Below are 16089 nucleotides of genomic sequence, written 5' to 3' on the forward strand. Positions count from 1 at the left end.
GGACAATACGAGCAAAGTTTTTAGTTTTTAGTGATACTGCTTTGTCCACAGGGGCACACACTGAAATAATCTGTGGAGTTTAAGTCTTGGTTAGTTTGTCTTTATCATCCCAAAAAAGAGACATAATCCCAATTATTGCTGCAGGTGTCATTCTTCATCAGTATTTAGGAAGGGCTTACACAAAAGAGTGTAAATGTATGTCTGAAACAAGTGAAGATAAGTCAAAAGTTAAATGTCTTCTAAAGTCGGCTAATGAATGGTTTTAATGTCAGAGTGTTAAACGTTTGTTTTCTGTGTTTCTCTTCCAGGAGCTCCGTTGAAAGTGTGTCCGCAGGGTTTCTCCTGCTGCACGCTGGAGATGGAGGAGAAGCTGAGCCAGCAAAGCCACAGCGAGATCAAAGCTCCTGTCTCGAGGCTTAGCACCAACCTACAATCCACCTTCCGACAGAGGCACGACCACTTTGACAGTAAGCAAACACACGTAACTTCTGCAAACTCGCAAGCAAATGCGAGTTCGTTCTTCAGGCCACATTGTGCTGCTTCCAAGTGTCCTTATTGAAGAATAAGCATTGCACCATATTTGATGGACGCTTCCACCTGTCATTGCCTTGCCTGGAGCGGAGACAGTCAGTCTGTGTCTGTTGGTCTGTCCACCTGTCTCTCAATGTCTGAACCCCCCCACCATCACCACCACCACCCCCACCACCAACAGCCTGGTCCCCAACTACCCGCTTTCCTTCTCTCCAGAGAGACACGCACGCTTCCAGACGGACCACACACATCTTCAGATTTAGTCTTCTCTGTACTTCCTGTTCCTCTGTGTGCAAGCACATGTGTGTATGCCTGTAAATATTGGGATCAGGTTTCCCAAGAAGCGCATGGGAAAATGCAGCAGTGCTGAGTCGCCGAGGAAGTGGGGCAGCTTCACCTACCCAAAGCCTCGCAACTGTGCGTCTACTGGAAAAATCTCTAACTCGAACTCTACAAGTTCTCAGCGTTAGTAGATTTTAAAAGAATGGAAGTCATTCTAAGTACATTGGTATTTCTCTTGTAATGGGTGGTTATGTGCATGGTGAAAAACATTTTCAGTGACACATCCCTGCCCATACACGGATCACAGACCGCCAACTCTTATGTGTCTGTGAAAGGGAGTGAGGGATAGTCAGCAATGGCGAGCGTGTGTATTGCAGCCAGATGTGAACAGGAATGTGACGTGTCGGAATGCAGTGGCTGCTTGAGCCGGCCCGCCCCTCTTTTTCTCCTCTCCTTCTGCCCTTTGTCCCCATCTAATACCTCACACTCATCTAATGCTTCACACTCATCTATAATGCCTCACACTCATCTAATGCTTCACTCTCATGTATAATGCCTCACTCATCTAATGCCTCTCTGTCATATATAATGCCTCAACATAGACGAGTCAATCTTCGTCTGCTGTTGCTCTTTATTAATCAAATGTGTCGTGCTGTGTTCTGTCCTTCCTGCTCTTCACGTGTCTGAAACAGCTCAGTCGTGTTATTGGTCTGCAGCCGACAAACACTCTCATCAGTCATGCATCTAATGCTGACGTTCACAGTGAATACTTTTGTTTAGAGGATGATGGAGAAGTTAGACATAGACCTTTATGTATGTAAGTCTGTGCTGATGTTTGAATGCATATCATGTGACATACAGTGCTGATCCCACACGCACACACGCGTACATTCACGTTGTACATCCTGGAGCATTGCAGGTCTTGGGATAATAAGTGAAGAGACAAGAGAACACTTTTTTTTTTTTTTTTTTAATGAGATCAAGGTTTCTTTTTATTGCTTGCAGCTACAAGTTTCCTAAACATTAATCATTAATACGATACAAAACACTTTATTGTCCTCTAGTCTTGGATTCAGAGTGCTGCCAAACATTCAGCTGCTTTCACTACAATCAATCAATAAAAAGAGATAAACCCAATAGGAAAAAGTTGCCCACATGTAAACAAAAAGGCATGTAGCAATGCATTTTCCTCTCTGTACTAAGACTAATGCGGACTACAAACAAAGGATTTATTTCACATGTTGTAAATCAACACACTGTGATGTCCCCTCTAAAGGACCAGAACGTGTAAGTTTACCTCCAGCTGGAAGTTTACCTGATGACCCTGTTTACCACTAATGTCCAACTTTAAAAGCTTTTATTACACAATTATCATTCAGACTTATTGGAAAAAGTCAAACCAAAGCCTGATCATCTAAATGTTCTCTTTTTGACCAGTAGGGGGCAGCTCACAGTCAGCATTTCCTTTACCTTCCTCTCCTTTGTGGCCCTTCCTCATCACTGTAGACAAGTAGCTGCTGTCTCCCGACTGTTAGATGTGGGATCTTTTTACAAAAGTCTGCTGTGCTCTTCTCCAGCTGGGCCATTAGACCGTCCCTCTCGCTAGATACAGTGACAGGCTCAGGTTGCTGTCCTATTATATCCTGTTGTCCCCATTGAGACACCAAGAAGAAGGCGCTTCACGTCACTCAAACTGGCATAGGAAGTCCACAATATTGTATTTAGAGTTTAAATATTATTTATAGAGGGAGATGGTCATGACATCTACTGCTCACACATGTGGATGCACATTAACCCAGCTGCAACTGAACATAAAGACAGATGCATCAAATGCACTCACACACTACGAAACTCAGGAAGTGGTGTATGTGATTAGGCAGGCTCTCATCATGCGCCTGGAGCGAGGAGTCATGGCCAATTAAGACCTGCGCCAGAAATAGTTCTCCCCTCTTTCTGTGTTTGTCCTGGCCTCAGCCTGTCCGTCCTGATGCACTGACCCCAGCCAGCAGAGCAAGCCTATGTCTGGAATTTAAGCACTTGGATTAAGGCCCCTTGTCTCCAGTCACACACACACACACACACACACATACACACACATCCCTCTGAAGCACTGAAGTATAACAGCAGGAGGGACAGAATCCTATCCCATAAGAAAAGGGAGAAGCACAGGGACTAATTGGCACAAATAGGATGCAATTACTGCCTGGGCTGGGATTGGGAGGAGTAGAGTTTATAGGGCCACAAGTTGGGCTGATGGGGAGAGGGGGAAGTTTCTTTGTGGAGGAAGTAGGAGGGAGCAGTGGGAGGAGATCGGTCAGCTCCTCTGTTCCTGTGATGGATTGGGCCTAAGATCAGCGCTCATAATTTAGGGCCTTCTATGCAACATGTGGAAACGATGACGGGAAAGGAAAAGAGTGAGACTCAAAGAGGCAGGAGTTATCCTCCTTCCTTATGTTTCGCTACGGCTTACACGCTCTCCCGTGTAACCTTTCACCTAGATTCTGGTAGACCATTGGCTGGGCAACAGGCACATTTTTTAATGGAAAAGTCCTGAGGGAGTGCTCAGCTTCTTGGTCTGTTGGCAGACGGCTGTGTGTCATAAACTGTTTTTAATGACAATGCAAGATGCCTTTGTAATACTGCTCTTACTTCAGACCCTACACATGGGCCAAAAAGCCCCCCACCAGCCCCACCCTGCTCAGGCCACTCTCTTTTAACTAGCAGGTTTGTTCAAACCCATTACAGGCTTTATCTGATAAGCATATCGGCAGCATCGCTCGAACAAACTGTAGAAAGGAAGTAGAGAAGTTTAGATTTGTTCTCCTTCTTCATGCCTCTCCCTCCTCCTCCACCCCACCTCCGTCTCTTTTCAATGACTTTAAACTTGTGGCAACTATGACATTCCAGTGCTGGGGGGGTGGACCTTTTGTTTTAATCTGTCATTGGAGCATGGAACTTGGAGCCCCCTCCAGCCTGGCTTTGTGTTTGTATATTTGTGTGTGCATGTGTTGGTGGAAAAGGGGGGCCGTGATGATGGGGAGGTAAATGGAGGGGCTGCAGTGTTTCCGGTATCCTTGGCGACACAGCGGGATTGGGAGTTAAAAAAGCCCTCAACTTAACCCTCCTCGAGCCGCCCTCAGCCCTCCCCTACCTCATTTTTTTCTTTTCAGTGTGTCAGTCTGAAGTGGAAGTGACAGTGCAACTAGAGGACTGTGTGCGCACTGGTGGCAGAGAGTGTTTTAGTGACTCCCTCTGTGAGAGCATGGGAACTTTACATTTCAAAGCCAAGCAGAGGGCACCCAGAGAACCTGCAGTGGGACCATAGTGGGAGGGGGGCGGGTGGAAAAAAAGATCAGTAGAAGCGGGGGTCTGTGCCTCGATGCACACAAAACTGAAGGTGAAACATTTTTCAGAGACTACGAGGAATTCTCATTTTGTTCAGATTAAGAAAGTTGGGGGACAAGGAGAGGGTGTCTGTGGGAGAGGGGGCCTGGATTATTTGGGGTGGGGGAAAGCAGCGAGGGGGGGTGAAGGGCATTCCTTAGGATGAAGTAGGTCATTGTTCCCTGTCTCTAGTGAAGAGAGCTCTCTGAAGGAACTGATGAAGTGAAAGCAGTGGAGGGAGGGAGATGCAGGCCTGGATGGGGGGTACAGGTCCATATACTGGGATGGGGGGGGGGGGGTGCATTATTCAGTAATCCTATTGAAAATGCCTCTGAAGGACAGTCCAAGAGAAGCTGGGAGAAAGGAGAGCGAATGGAATGTGACAACGGAAAAATGCCATTGATGGGGGTCAGTCTGAAGCGGCTTGATGTGGAGAGACGTCGCTGCTGAATGGCAAGTCTACAGAGGAGAGCTGCAAAGGCGCTCGTTCAGCCTGACAGAGATGCTCCAACTCCACCTAAACCCCTCCTGCTTCTGTCCTCTCCCCTCCTTTCCAACCATATCTTCCCATAGCCAATTCCCTTCCCTTTGATTCAACATTTTATGCGTAGGCTGTTCCTGTTGAAGGACTCATAAATGTCAAAACATGGACACGGGTGAAGTGGAATGTCCATCAACTCATCTCATATTGTAGCGTAGGACGGACTCAGAGCTGCTCAGACTGCAGCAGTGTTCAGTTCTTTATAAGCAGCGTTGTGTAAAGTCACCATGTTTGAGTCCCCCTGATCTTACTCCAAGTCCAAGTCCGATCCCTCAAGGTGATGACAGAGCTGTGTTCCAAAATGGTTTCAGTAATTTATTTATCATTTTCATTGTTTCTGAGCAGAACCGAGTGTTCATGTTTTACTCTGACTTAGACTTGTAATATTGTTTAAACACCGAGCCAAATTATGATGAGCAGTTCAAACTCTCCAGGTGATGTTTGTTGTGTTGTTTGGATGTATAAATCCTAAGTCCTCTCCAGCTATTCAACTATTTATAAATGTGGGAGAAAATCTGTTAAATCAACTGTAAATGTTTCCATGTGTGAAGTGATGTCACTGATGGGAATATCACGGGACACTTTAGCAGCAAACTCAAAAACAGTGAAAAGACTTTCCGGGACAGAGAAATATCTCCGGACTGGACTGATCTGTTTTTTTTTTTTTTAGAAAAAAGCAACTATGATGAAGCTCAGGATTTAAAATGAACTGCTGCGGCTTCACTCCAAACGGTTTGATCCTAAGAACCTTGAGTGACTGTGCGGATGTGAAGAAGCTGGTTCATTTATCGATGTCAGATTCCTGTCGACATGTCTGGATATTTCCATTGATTAATAAAGTAACAGCGCTGAGTGTCATGACTCTTTGGATTGGATCACTGCAAGCGTCTAATCTCAAAAATACCTGTGGCGCACCTGATGTTAGTCAAGATTTTAAATGTTGGGGTGGCGCCGGCAGCGCGTGCACCATGTTGCGAGGCTTTGCTCCTCGCGCGGGCGGCCCGGGTTCGCGTCCGGCCTGTGGCCACTTTCCCGCATGTCTCTCCCTACTCTCTCCCTGTTTCCAACTCTATCCACTGTCCTATCAATAAAGGCATAAAGGCCAAAAAATAAACCTTTAAAAAAAAAAAAAAAAGATTTTAAATGTTGGGACACCGTTCATTCAATCCACACTGATATGACAGCAAGTGGCTCATCACCACTCCGCGGGAAGATTTACCGTCTGAAAGGATCGAAGTTGCAGTTTAAGTCTGAAGCATCAGTACACAAGTCCAAGTCGAGTCAGGGCTTCAGTCCTGGACTCGACAGGACAACACAGATGTTGCCTTATGCACGTCGTCATTGATGGTAAAAAGCAAAACAAAGCAACATCTTAAGGAAATGTTACTGAATTGAACATTAAACAGAACTCCTGTGAATAATGTAAGATTGTGTGTTCTTATTTGGCTGCTCTGTGTTTAGGCATCACACTAATTCCTCTCGTTTTATTCTTTTATTTTGTAGCGTTTTTCCGTGAGCTCCTGAAAAAGGCAGAGGCCTCACTGCACAACATGTTTGTGCGGACCTACGGGGTGATGTACGTGCAGAACGCGGAGCTGTTCAAAAACTTTTTCCAGGCCCTTACTCGGTACTATGTGTCGGGAAGTGCTGCTGTCAACCTGGACTCCATGCTGTCGGACTTCTGGGCCGACCTCCTGGAAAGGATGTTCCGGCTGGTCAACGTTCAGTATGAGTTCAGCGACGCCTACATGGAGTGCGTCAGCCGGCACACGGACCAGCTGCAGCCCTTCGGCGATGTGCCCCGCAAGCTCCGCATCCAACTGACGCGCTCCTTTGTAGCTGCACGCACCTTTGTACGCGGCCTGACGCTCATGCCAGACGTGGTTAATAAAGTTTCTACGGTGAGTTAGAAGTGTGATTGTCTTTGCTAAGAAGTGTCTGAGCTGTTTCTCTCTCAGATTCTGAAGTGTTCCTGACCGCCCTGCTGAGTCTCCCATACAGCCTTCTGACTTCATATCTTTCCTGGAAGAACCGAGGTTCCATTACAGTGTCTCTGATAACATAAACCACTTAAACTGTTAGGGTATGGCATGTTTTTCCACTGCAGGGAGTGATTCATTGGTGATTAGATTATACTGCTTTGTAGAGCTGGCTTATAAAAAGAATGGCCCTGCTTCTTTTTATACAGTGCACGTCTTTGCCTGTGGTGGAGTCGGAGAAGTGTTTGTGCCTTTGTGCAGTAACAGGCCTCTAACTGTCCCCTGCCTTCTCCAGGTCAGTGCATCTCCCAGCTGTGTTCGAGCCGCCATGAAGATGCTGTACTGTCCCTACTGCTCAGGCCAAGTGGCCCTAAAACCCTGCCAGAATTACTGTCTGAATGTGCTGCGTGGGTGTTTGGCCAATCAGGCGGACTTGGACGCAGAGTGGAACAACTTCCTTGGTAAGCAGCAATGATATAAAAAAGTATCTGTCTGCAGCTATTCTTAGACTGAGCTGACCATCATTTCACTGTGTTGGAACCATTAGGCTTTAAGTGTCTGGTTTGAGAATTTTTTTTAATAAAACTCTCTGCTGTTGAGTGTAAAATTGTATTTCACTTTGTCAAACTGGAATCATTCTTCAATCTACCCTTGTCTCCTCCTTCCTTTTCTAATTATTTACCATTGGGGTTATTTACCAGTGTGCCATGATGGGGTTTAGTACAAACACTGATTTAAATACACAGTATTTTAGTAATGACTATTAAGCACAAACACATCCCTCATTCTTTAGTGTTTTGTCCCTGTATAGGCAGAGAGGGGGGCATGACTATGTTGTGACCCACAGGATGAATGCAGCTCCTGTTTTGTAAACATGTTCTCAGGTTATTTTCATTACATCCAAGGAGGCGCTTCAATTCACTGTCCGACTCGGTTTTGAATTACATGTTTTTCCACACGACATAATCGTGTAAAAAAAGAAGTTTCCTCTCTTCCTTCTCACTTTAACGTGTCTGCCTATCGGGTCTATGGAGGCTTTCTCCTGCTTCCTCCACTGCAGCAGCTTTGATTTGCTATCGTCTGAGTTCTCTGTTCAACTGGTTAACAATCTCCTGCTTGTGGGCATCTGCTTCCTCCTTGTGGCAGCTACTTGTACTGCAACCTCAACTGAATATGACGTCCAATAAATCTGTTCCCATGCTGTTTTTACTGAAATCTCCTTCAAATCTTTGGTTTTTAGATGCCATGCTTAGCCTTGCTGATAGGCTCGAAGGCCCCTTTAATTTTGAGTCTGTCATGGATCCTATGGACGTGAAGATCTCGGAAGCGATCATGAACATGCAGGAGAACAGCATGCAAGTGTCCCAAAAGGTCAGTGACATTTCAGTGTTTTTCAGAAAGTCAATAAATGGAGGGAAGCAGTTCGACTAACTGTGTTCTATGTTCTTTATTACTCTCAGGTTTTCCAAGGATGTGGGCAGCCGAAACAAAGCATCGCTTTCCGTTCCGCTCGTTCCCTCAAAGAAACAGGCTTTACCGGCCGCTTCCGCCCTTACAGTCCTGATGCTCGACCCACCACTGCTGCTGGCACCAGTCTAGATCGATTGGTGAGAACTGTTTACGCTTAGTTTGACACCTTTTTACACAAGAGTAGACTCAGGACACAAACCAGCTGACTTCTTTAGATTTCACAACATCACTACTACTAGAAGGTTAAAGGACCCTACGTCCAATTATTCCCTCAACCTGTCACTTCATTAAGGTCATTTTTGTGTCCCGTAGATCAGCTAGGAAAACAAAAAAGTGTAAAGAACTTTATCTGTACAGGCTTTTCTACTCTAACCACATAGATCAATGCTCCTCTTCACTTTGCTGGCAGAAGACAATGTTGTTGGCAACGGATCAAGTATAAACATTTACACAGCAAATAACTGCTCAATAATGGTTCAGATTGCCTGAAGAAGTGCTGTAATCACGGGTCCTGGAGGTTGTCCACTGATAAACAGATAAAATGGAGATCGTTGAACTGAGTTTGAACAGAGACAACGACAGTCAGGAGCACCACAGTGATTCCATTTCTTTGCTCATGTGGTTGTGAATGACTTTTATCTCCTTTGTGTTTTCTGTGCAGACAACCGATGTGAAGAAAAAGCTGAAACATGCAAAGAAGTTCTGGTCTACATTACCTGAGACTGTGTGTGCAGGGGAGAGGATCGCACCCGGGGACGAGTGCTGGAATGGAACAGCGAAAAGCAGGTGAGATGGCCACCACACATACATGATCTGAAAGTCTGTAAAGTATGTTGAGATAGTCCCACAGCTTAACTCGATGACTCTTACTGTTATTAGGTACGAGTCAGTGGTCATTGGCAATGGGCTGGCCAATCAGGTGTCAAACCCTGACGTGGATGTGGACATTACAAAGCCAGACATTGTGATTCGCAGTCAGATTGCAGTGCTGAAGGAAATGACGAGCTGGCTCAAAGCTGCACACAGTGGCAATGATATCTCAATGGAAAGCGGTGAGGACACTTAACCTCATTTCTGTTTGTTTTTTTTACAGTAGTTGTCACACACATTTGAAACCATCTCTTTTTTCTTTTCCCTAGATGAGGATGCCAGCGGAGGAGAGGAGAGCGGCAGCGGTTGCGAGTCTTCTTCCTGCGACACAGACGACATCTACTTCTCGACTCCACCAAACCCCGGCAAGCCCCGGGTCAATCAAGTGGTGGTGGAGCGTCCTTCAGCTGCAGCCTTCTCACAGGGGAGCGTGGTGCTGGCGCTCTGCGGGCTGGCCCTGGCCCTGCTGACTCCTCACTTAAGATAAAACCAGCTGGACGGGGTAGAGAATGAGAAAGGCCAGGAATGACCGAGCAAAAGGGGAAAACTGTCAGAGACTTTAAAAAGACTGCCTTCAGGACCTTGGACTGTCCGCCATTTGGGGGAAGACTCTTCAAAATATTACATTAACTTCACCTTTAATTATTTGTTTGTATGTTTTAAAGACGTCAGTGTACACGGACTCTCTTCCTAAGACATTCACCTGTTCCCTGTTCTCCAGATAAACCTTTACTCCTTTTGGTTCTTTGAGTGCCAAACTGGTTCTGCTTGCAGCATGACAAAAATGATAATTGTACCTTCATCAATGATTGCCATCTGGTGAATAAATAGTAAGCTGAGTGTTAGGTGAAACACTGAGTGCCTGTGATGGAACATACCTTCATATTTCTGAGGACCTTCATCATGTTTTTTTTATGAATGTTAACAATTTATAACAACCATTGTTGCACATTATGAAAGTGCATACTGTGAATGTTTTTGTCTGTCCATTCATACTTGTGACACATCAGCCATTCAGATATTATGAAGCTAGCTATCTCAACCAAGAAACTGTCAAAGCTTTCGTTCCCTCCACTTCGGAGAGACATTTTTACATTTCCCAGCTCATTGGAAGAAATACAGTGTGAGACGATGCAGCACGAGTATTTATGTTTGACCTGGGGATGGAATTCTCCTTTAGAGGAGCTTTTCATGTGCTCCCTACACATGCATATTGTATGTCTGCTTTGAGCTTTAGTACAGCCTTGTTTTTGATGTCCTTGTTTTATCTTAATGTGTTTAGCTCAAACATTTCATAATCGGGGTCATACCTCATGCATGCGGTCGTTGCCAGTGCAATCGAGTGGTGTTGAAAGTGTCTGATGGAGGGGGGGGGGGGGGGGCTGGGCGGCTGGCATTCTGGTCAAAGGTAACTGTTGTGGAAGAGGAAGGACTCTCTTGGCATTAACCCCTTAAGAAGGCTAAGTGAACAAGTCCTGGTCGCTCTTTTTGGTACTGTAAGCTCAGTTCAACGCAGAGGATCTGGCTCGTCACAATCGAACTTGTTTTATGAGGAGGTGTGTGGAGCGTTTGACATCAAACTAGAGAAGAGGAACAAAAGACTGCTTTGATCAAATGAAATCAAGAAAACATGGTTTAAATACAGGGTTTATGTTGAAGAGATGTCATGTTTAGCTGTTTTTTTTGGTATGAAGATATATATTAGGTACTACAGTGGATTTTACATTTAGTTTTAGGTGGTGGATATTGTGGGCACTTGTGGTCAGAATGTTCGAAGTTAACTTTTTGCCCACATCTCCCGTCACACTTGTACCTCATGAATGGCCTGTGTGAGTATAAATTGACTCATCCTGAACCATCTGATTGACCTGTCCTCATCCTCGTGTTTGTGTTGTCTCAACTGGTGGTAAAATGTTTATTTTCACAAGTGCAACCAAAATGAATGTGCTGTATGGTGCCTGATCTTCATGGAAAACCTTGGTACATTACTAGATTTTTCATGAGGTTAAAAAAAAGAAGAAAAAAAAAGAAACAGTGTACATGTTGGTTTGTATTTTTATCTGCAACAATTTCCTAAAGGGTGTGAGGAGTTGTTAAGAGCTGCAGAGCATAACAAATGATTTTTGTAATCTTGTTTAGTAACCGGTCTTTACATTGCATTACCGGGCGATTTCTTGTCTAAAATGATGCTGCCTCATGTAGTTTTTGTACAGTAACTTATGCATATTTTCATTTCATTGCAAACATGCTTTTGGAACTGAAATAGCTTATCACAATACAGTATTCAATTAACTCATCCATTTCTCAAAGAAATATGTCTAACTGATGAGAAGTGGAGGCTTTGAATATGCATCTTGTGAAATACAGAAAAGTTGACCTGCATTTTAGAGAAACGTTAAACACTAAGCATGATCGTCCCTCCTCTTGTTCGGCCTAAATGTTGACAGGTTGATTGTAAGCTTAAAGAAAAAGTCTTCTGAAAAACAAAGTGATGTTCCCTCGAAGCACACATGGAACTCATCAACAATGAAATCAAGGATTTGATCAAACATCAAAGCAGCCCTTATAAAGTACTGAAGCCTTAAATTAGAAGAATGATGCTGTGTTTCAGCAGCTTGATTTGGCATTGTTTGTGCATTTGACAAGTTCACTTCCAACGTTTTTGTGCTCCACTAACATTTCTACAAGGGCTTGTGCATATGTTTTTGTCATGTGGAGGAGTTGTATCCCGTGTGAAGACCCCCAACGTTCTGACAGCCGTAGCGAACGTTTTCGGGTGATGATGGTAAAAGTCTGTGCTTGCGGGCCAGGGCAGCAACACTTTCCGGCCGGCGGGAGTTTGTACAGCTGCTGGATGTTGTTCATTTCATCCATTGTCTAACTGAAGTCAAGAGACTTGAAAGTTCAGATGGATTTTTTGTTCAAACTTCCCTTAGCCTTTGGCCCAGAACAACAGAAAGGACTCATATTTTGATGAGAGTGACTGAAAAGAAGAAAAAAGTGTGTAAATAAAGAGCAGCCGTTTTTAGATGTCTCTAAAAGAGGCCGTAACAGTAAAGCAGATTTTTACTTGTGAGAGTATCTCCTAAATGTTATGGGAAAACAAGATGAGATAGATGTTCAAATGTAAGAGAATATGTATATTAAACATTTCTTAGTCTTGTTGAAATAAAGACTGCCAATATTTAAACGTTTGTGGATGGTCTTATTGTGTTTACACTTATTCACGCCTGTCTCTCAGTGTCGAGCATCAAGTGTCCAGTTAAACATCAGTGAAGCACACATGTTGGGGGGGGAGAGATGTAAGCAGATACTGAATTCTGTTCACACGTCTAAAGGTGAAGAACATTAACAGTTTGGGTTTTATTAAACAAGCAAAGGGTATTTTTGACAAAAAGTTGAATGACTAATTGAAGGTATCAAAAATGACACAAAATAACTTGAAGAACTTTTAATAATCGGGTTGGCACTGACTGATGTGAAGAGGTAAGGAGGGTTTGATTTCTTCCTCTTGTGTATATTAAACTGAAACACTGTTCAAAATCTACAACTTTTCCTCATTTTAGTACTTTTAGATAGTTTTTTACTTCTTCTGCTTCTTGTTTTAGTTTTGCTACTGTTTTTTTCTGCTATTTCCTCCTTCTACTTCTTGTATTTCTGCTTTTGCTACATCTTCTCCTATTGCTATTTCTGGTTCTTCTGCAGATACTTTTACTTCATCTGCTTCCTGTTGTACTTTTACTACTGTTTGTCTTCTACTTTTCTTCTGCTATTTCCTCTTCTTCCACTTTTTCTTCATCTTCTGCTAGTTCTTCTTCATTCAGCAGTGTTTCTGCAATATTTCAGCAGGAAGCATTCACACGCATTTTCCGCAGGGAAATGCAAATTGTCTAGTTTTATTTAGTCTTGTACAGTACATATAAGTCTTTAATTTCTTGTTTATATTTTTAGCTAATTATTAATATTTAATGATTACATTTGGACAAAGAGAACACAGACTACCAAAGTTAAATTCTCTGTGTGTTAAACATACCTGGCCAATAAAGCTGATTCTGATTTTCTTTTCTTTTTTTTACAGGTCAACTTTTTCTAACCCTTTAATAACCCCACTAGGAAAAAAGCTATAGAAAAAAATGTTTGCATTTCTTATTGCCTTAGGTGAGTAATGACGACAATCTTTTTTTTTTCATTCAACAGACCCTTTAGTTTTATTGATCTCTACCAAATGGTTGAGATGTCAGTTAATCGTGACTTATGACATTACATACAAATATCATCCAATCGTAGGTAAAGTCATGTAAAATTCTAACTTAAAAGGAAATGAATAAGAACATATCCAGGGCATTGGACAGTCTTTATTACTATAAGTATGCCACAAAAAAGAGTGATCTAACTTCAACAAAGGAAAATAGAACATCAAACAAGGAAATACTGCATTAGTAGATTTTTCATCTTCACAAACTCCATGTTGAAGTGCAAAAATACAAAATCCTCAAATTCATTACATTTAATTTAATTGAATGCTATGTGCAAAAGATTAATTTTTTAATTCAAAAACAAAAGAAGAAATCATGCAAAACAAAGGAACATTTGCATGTCTTCAACATTTCTTCCCAACACAGCTCAACTTTAGTAGTGCACCAACACAAAGGTTTTTGAGGCACAAGATCCATATCTTTGTTGGACTGACTGAACTATTCTTGCTGATTTCAAGTTGAACTTTAAAAAAACAACCTTTGAGCACAGTACGACACGGGCAAAAACATCAAAACATTCTATTTCCAACCTTTCACCTCAACACACCATCTTTGCAACAGTGGAAAAGTTATGCTTTTTGAGCATTTGAACCAATTTACTTTTGATGGTATGCTACAAAACATTCCAGGTTTGAATTCAAACACAGGAAAACATTGCATTTCAGACAGCTCCACCTTGACACACCCTTTGGACAGAGGTTGGATGGTATTTGTATGGAATGTCATACCTAACCATCAAGTGACATCTCAAGAATTTTAGATGTAGAGGTCAATTTTTTAAACACTAAAGGGTCTGTTGAATAAATGAAAAAAGAACGTCGTCATTACTCACCTAAGGCAATTAGAAATGCAAACAAAAAATGTTTCTGTTGCTTTTTTTTTGGTGTGGTTGTGCGTCTTTTGCTGCAGAATGTGTTAGTGTCCATCTAGTAGTTGTAAAATATTAAATTATAAGTGACAACTTTTATCAATTTTTATCAATGGTAGTAAAATTAGCATTGCAGCTTGTGTCATTTAGTTTAAAGGGAATTATTTATGATAATTATGATTTCCCTAGCTTTACTCTTTGTTTATACCACCCTAAATGATATGAACTAAAAAAAATGACTTGAAAAAATGTTCAAGTCATTGAAGGACGAGAGCCATAGGAGATCAAAAAATGAAAAGAGTTACTCAATGAGGATTTTTTAAAATATTATTCAAGATGTGCTAATTATGATTTGTCATTTCTGCAATAATTGATGATCGAGAAGGGTCAATTAGATTAGAATTTATGGCAAATAGTCAATTTTCCTTACATTAGATTAATGTATCCACACACAGAGACAAATTAAGTCATGTATTATTTTGAGCATTTCTGCTGTCAAGTAACATATGTATGTTCAGTAAGGCCTTCATCACTAGTACCATGTAAAAACTCAAATTCCAATTTTCATCAAAAAACTTCAATTGTGGCTAAATCAGTTTGTGTTAAGTTAGACACTCTTAACTCTTAATGAAATATAGTGACTCAAAATGTGCTCAACCATTTAGCCAAGTGGGCAGTGTCTATGCAGGGGTTTCTTTTTTCAGGTTAATATAGACATACAGGAGGGTGGTGTTGTTAGATGTGACAATTGTTTCATGCCGTGTGTGTCTTGTAAGATCTATTAAGTATTTTATACATGGGAGACCTGACAGAGACAGTCAACAGCACAAACACAAAGTGCAAGACACAAAGAGAAACAAACAAAGACATCTGCACATGCCAAGTGCAGACAGCAAACTTGTTGTTGAGTTGTCAGTCTGATAAAGAGAAATCACATGTCATCCTAAACTGGTGTATAACTAAAACTTTAAATCAGGAAAAGAAAAAAAATGTTAAAAGTATCAGGGAGATGTCATGTGTGCCTTCATCAACAGAGATCCATGAAATTGTACAAGTAAGAAGTAATACATGTCCCTACATATCTCATTAAGTTCATTATTTTTATGCATTAAACTATTGTTGTTATATACCCAACTATATTGTTAATGACATGTCAAAATCCCACACTTGTATTCTTTGTTGATTGTTGGAAGTTTTTCTGTATCCGTACTGGACTTTGTCAGTGAAGTCCAAGCAACAACCTCCAGTTTTGAAAATGAAGCCAAAATGCAAAATCCTTCATTTGGCCAAATGTTCACTTGAAGCTGGCTGCAGAAGCCCTGAAAGTTGCATAGACACCAAAGCCAAAAAATAATAAACATGTTTTCAGTCTTGTTCAAAAAACTTGACTTGATGTTAGGGCCCACTCGATGTCATTTAAAGTCGTATGGAGATGTTTGTATCACACAGTATTTATTCTCCATATAGTGTGGTTCAGGGTATTAGACAGGTTTTTTATTACAGCCAACTCAAGCATGAAATAAAAACTAAAAACAATGATAGGCATATACAATATCATTAATGAGGAAGTATGTCTCAATTGGCAGTGTGGAGAGTGCTTTGAAGAAAAGAACATGAAGACATTTTTGGACAGTTGATGCATTTGATGTTGATATGCATTTGGAAAGCCCTGCACTGCCTTTTGAAATCAGCTCTTGAAGTCTGGCCCACTAGTTGCGAGATGCCTTCCATGACCACATACAAACATCTAATGATTTAAAATGGCACATTGTAATGGAGATATACATTTGAAAAATAGAGATTACTTGTGATGTAGCCTTTCTTACAATACAATACTAAAATGGGGACTGTGAGGGTCCCCAGTCACAGTTATTTTATTTTTTTTATCTATCTTCCCGTCGATGAGAA

The 16089-nt window shown here is 41.9% G+C and overlaps 1 protein-coding gene across 1 annotated transcript in view; it reads left to right on the top strand.

Moving 5' to 3' along the window:
• gpc4 (glypican 4) overlaps nucleotides 1-12247 on the top strand; it is a 31059-nt gene extending 18812 nt beyond the window's left edge. The window contains exons 2-9 of the mRNA XM_079352851.1: nucleotides 309-467; nucleotides 6242-6639; nucleotides 7013-7178; nucleotides 7958-8088; nucleotides 8178-8324; nucleotides 8849-8973; nucleotides 9067-9239; nucleotides 9327-12247. Of these exons, the coding sequence (XP_079208977.1) occupies nucleotides 309-467; nucleotides 6242-6639; nucleotides 7013-7178; nucleotides 7958-8088; nucleotides 8178-8324; nucleotides 8849-8973; nucleotides 9067-9239; nucleotides 9327-9544 (1517 nt within the window). The 3' untranslated portion in view covers nucleotides 9545-12247. The remainder of the gene's footprint in view (nucleotides 1-308; nucleotides 468-6241; nucleotides 6640-7012; nucleotides 7179-7957; nucleotides 8089-8177; nucleotides 8325-8848; nucleotides 8974-9066; nucleotides 9240-9326) is intronic.
• The last annotated feature ends 3842 nt before the right edge of the window (nucleotides 12248-16089 follow it).

Source organism: Symphodus melops (assembly GCF_947650265.1).
Source record: "Symphodus melops genome assembly, chromosome: 9".
NCBI classification, from domain to species: domain Eukaryota; kingdom Metazoa; phylum Chordata; class Actinopteri; order Labriformes; family Labridae; genus Symphodus; species Symphodus melops.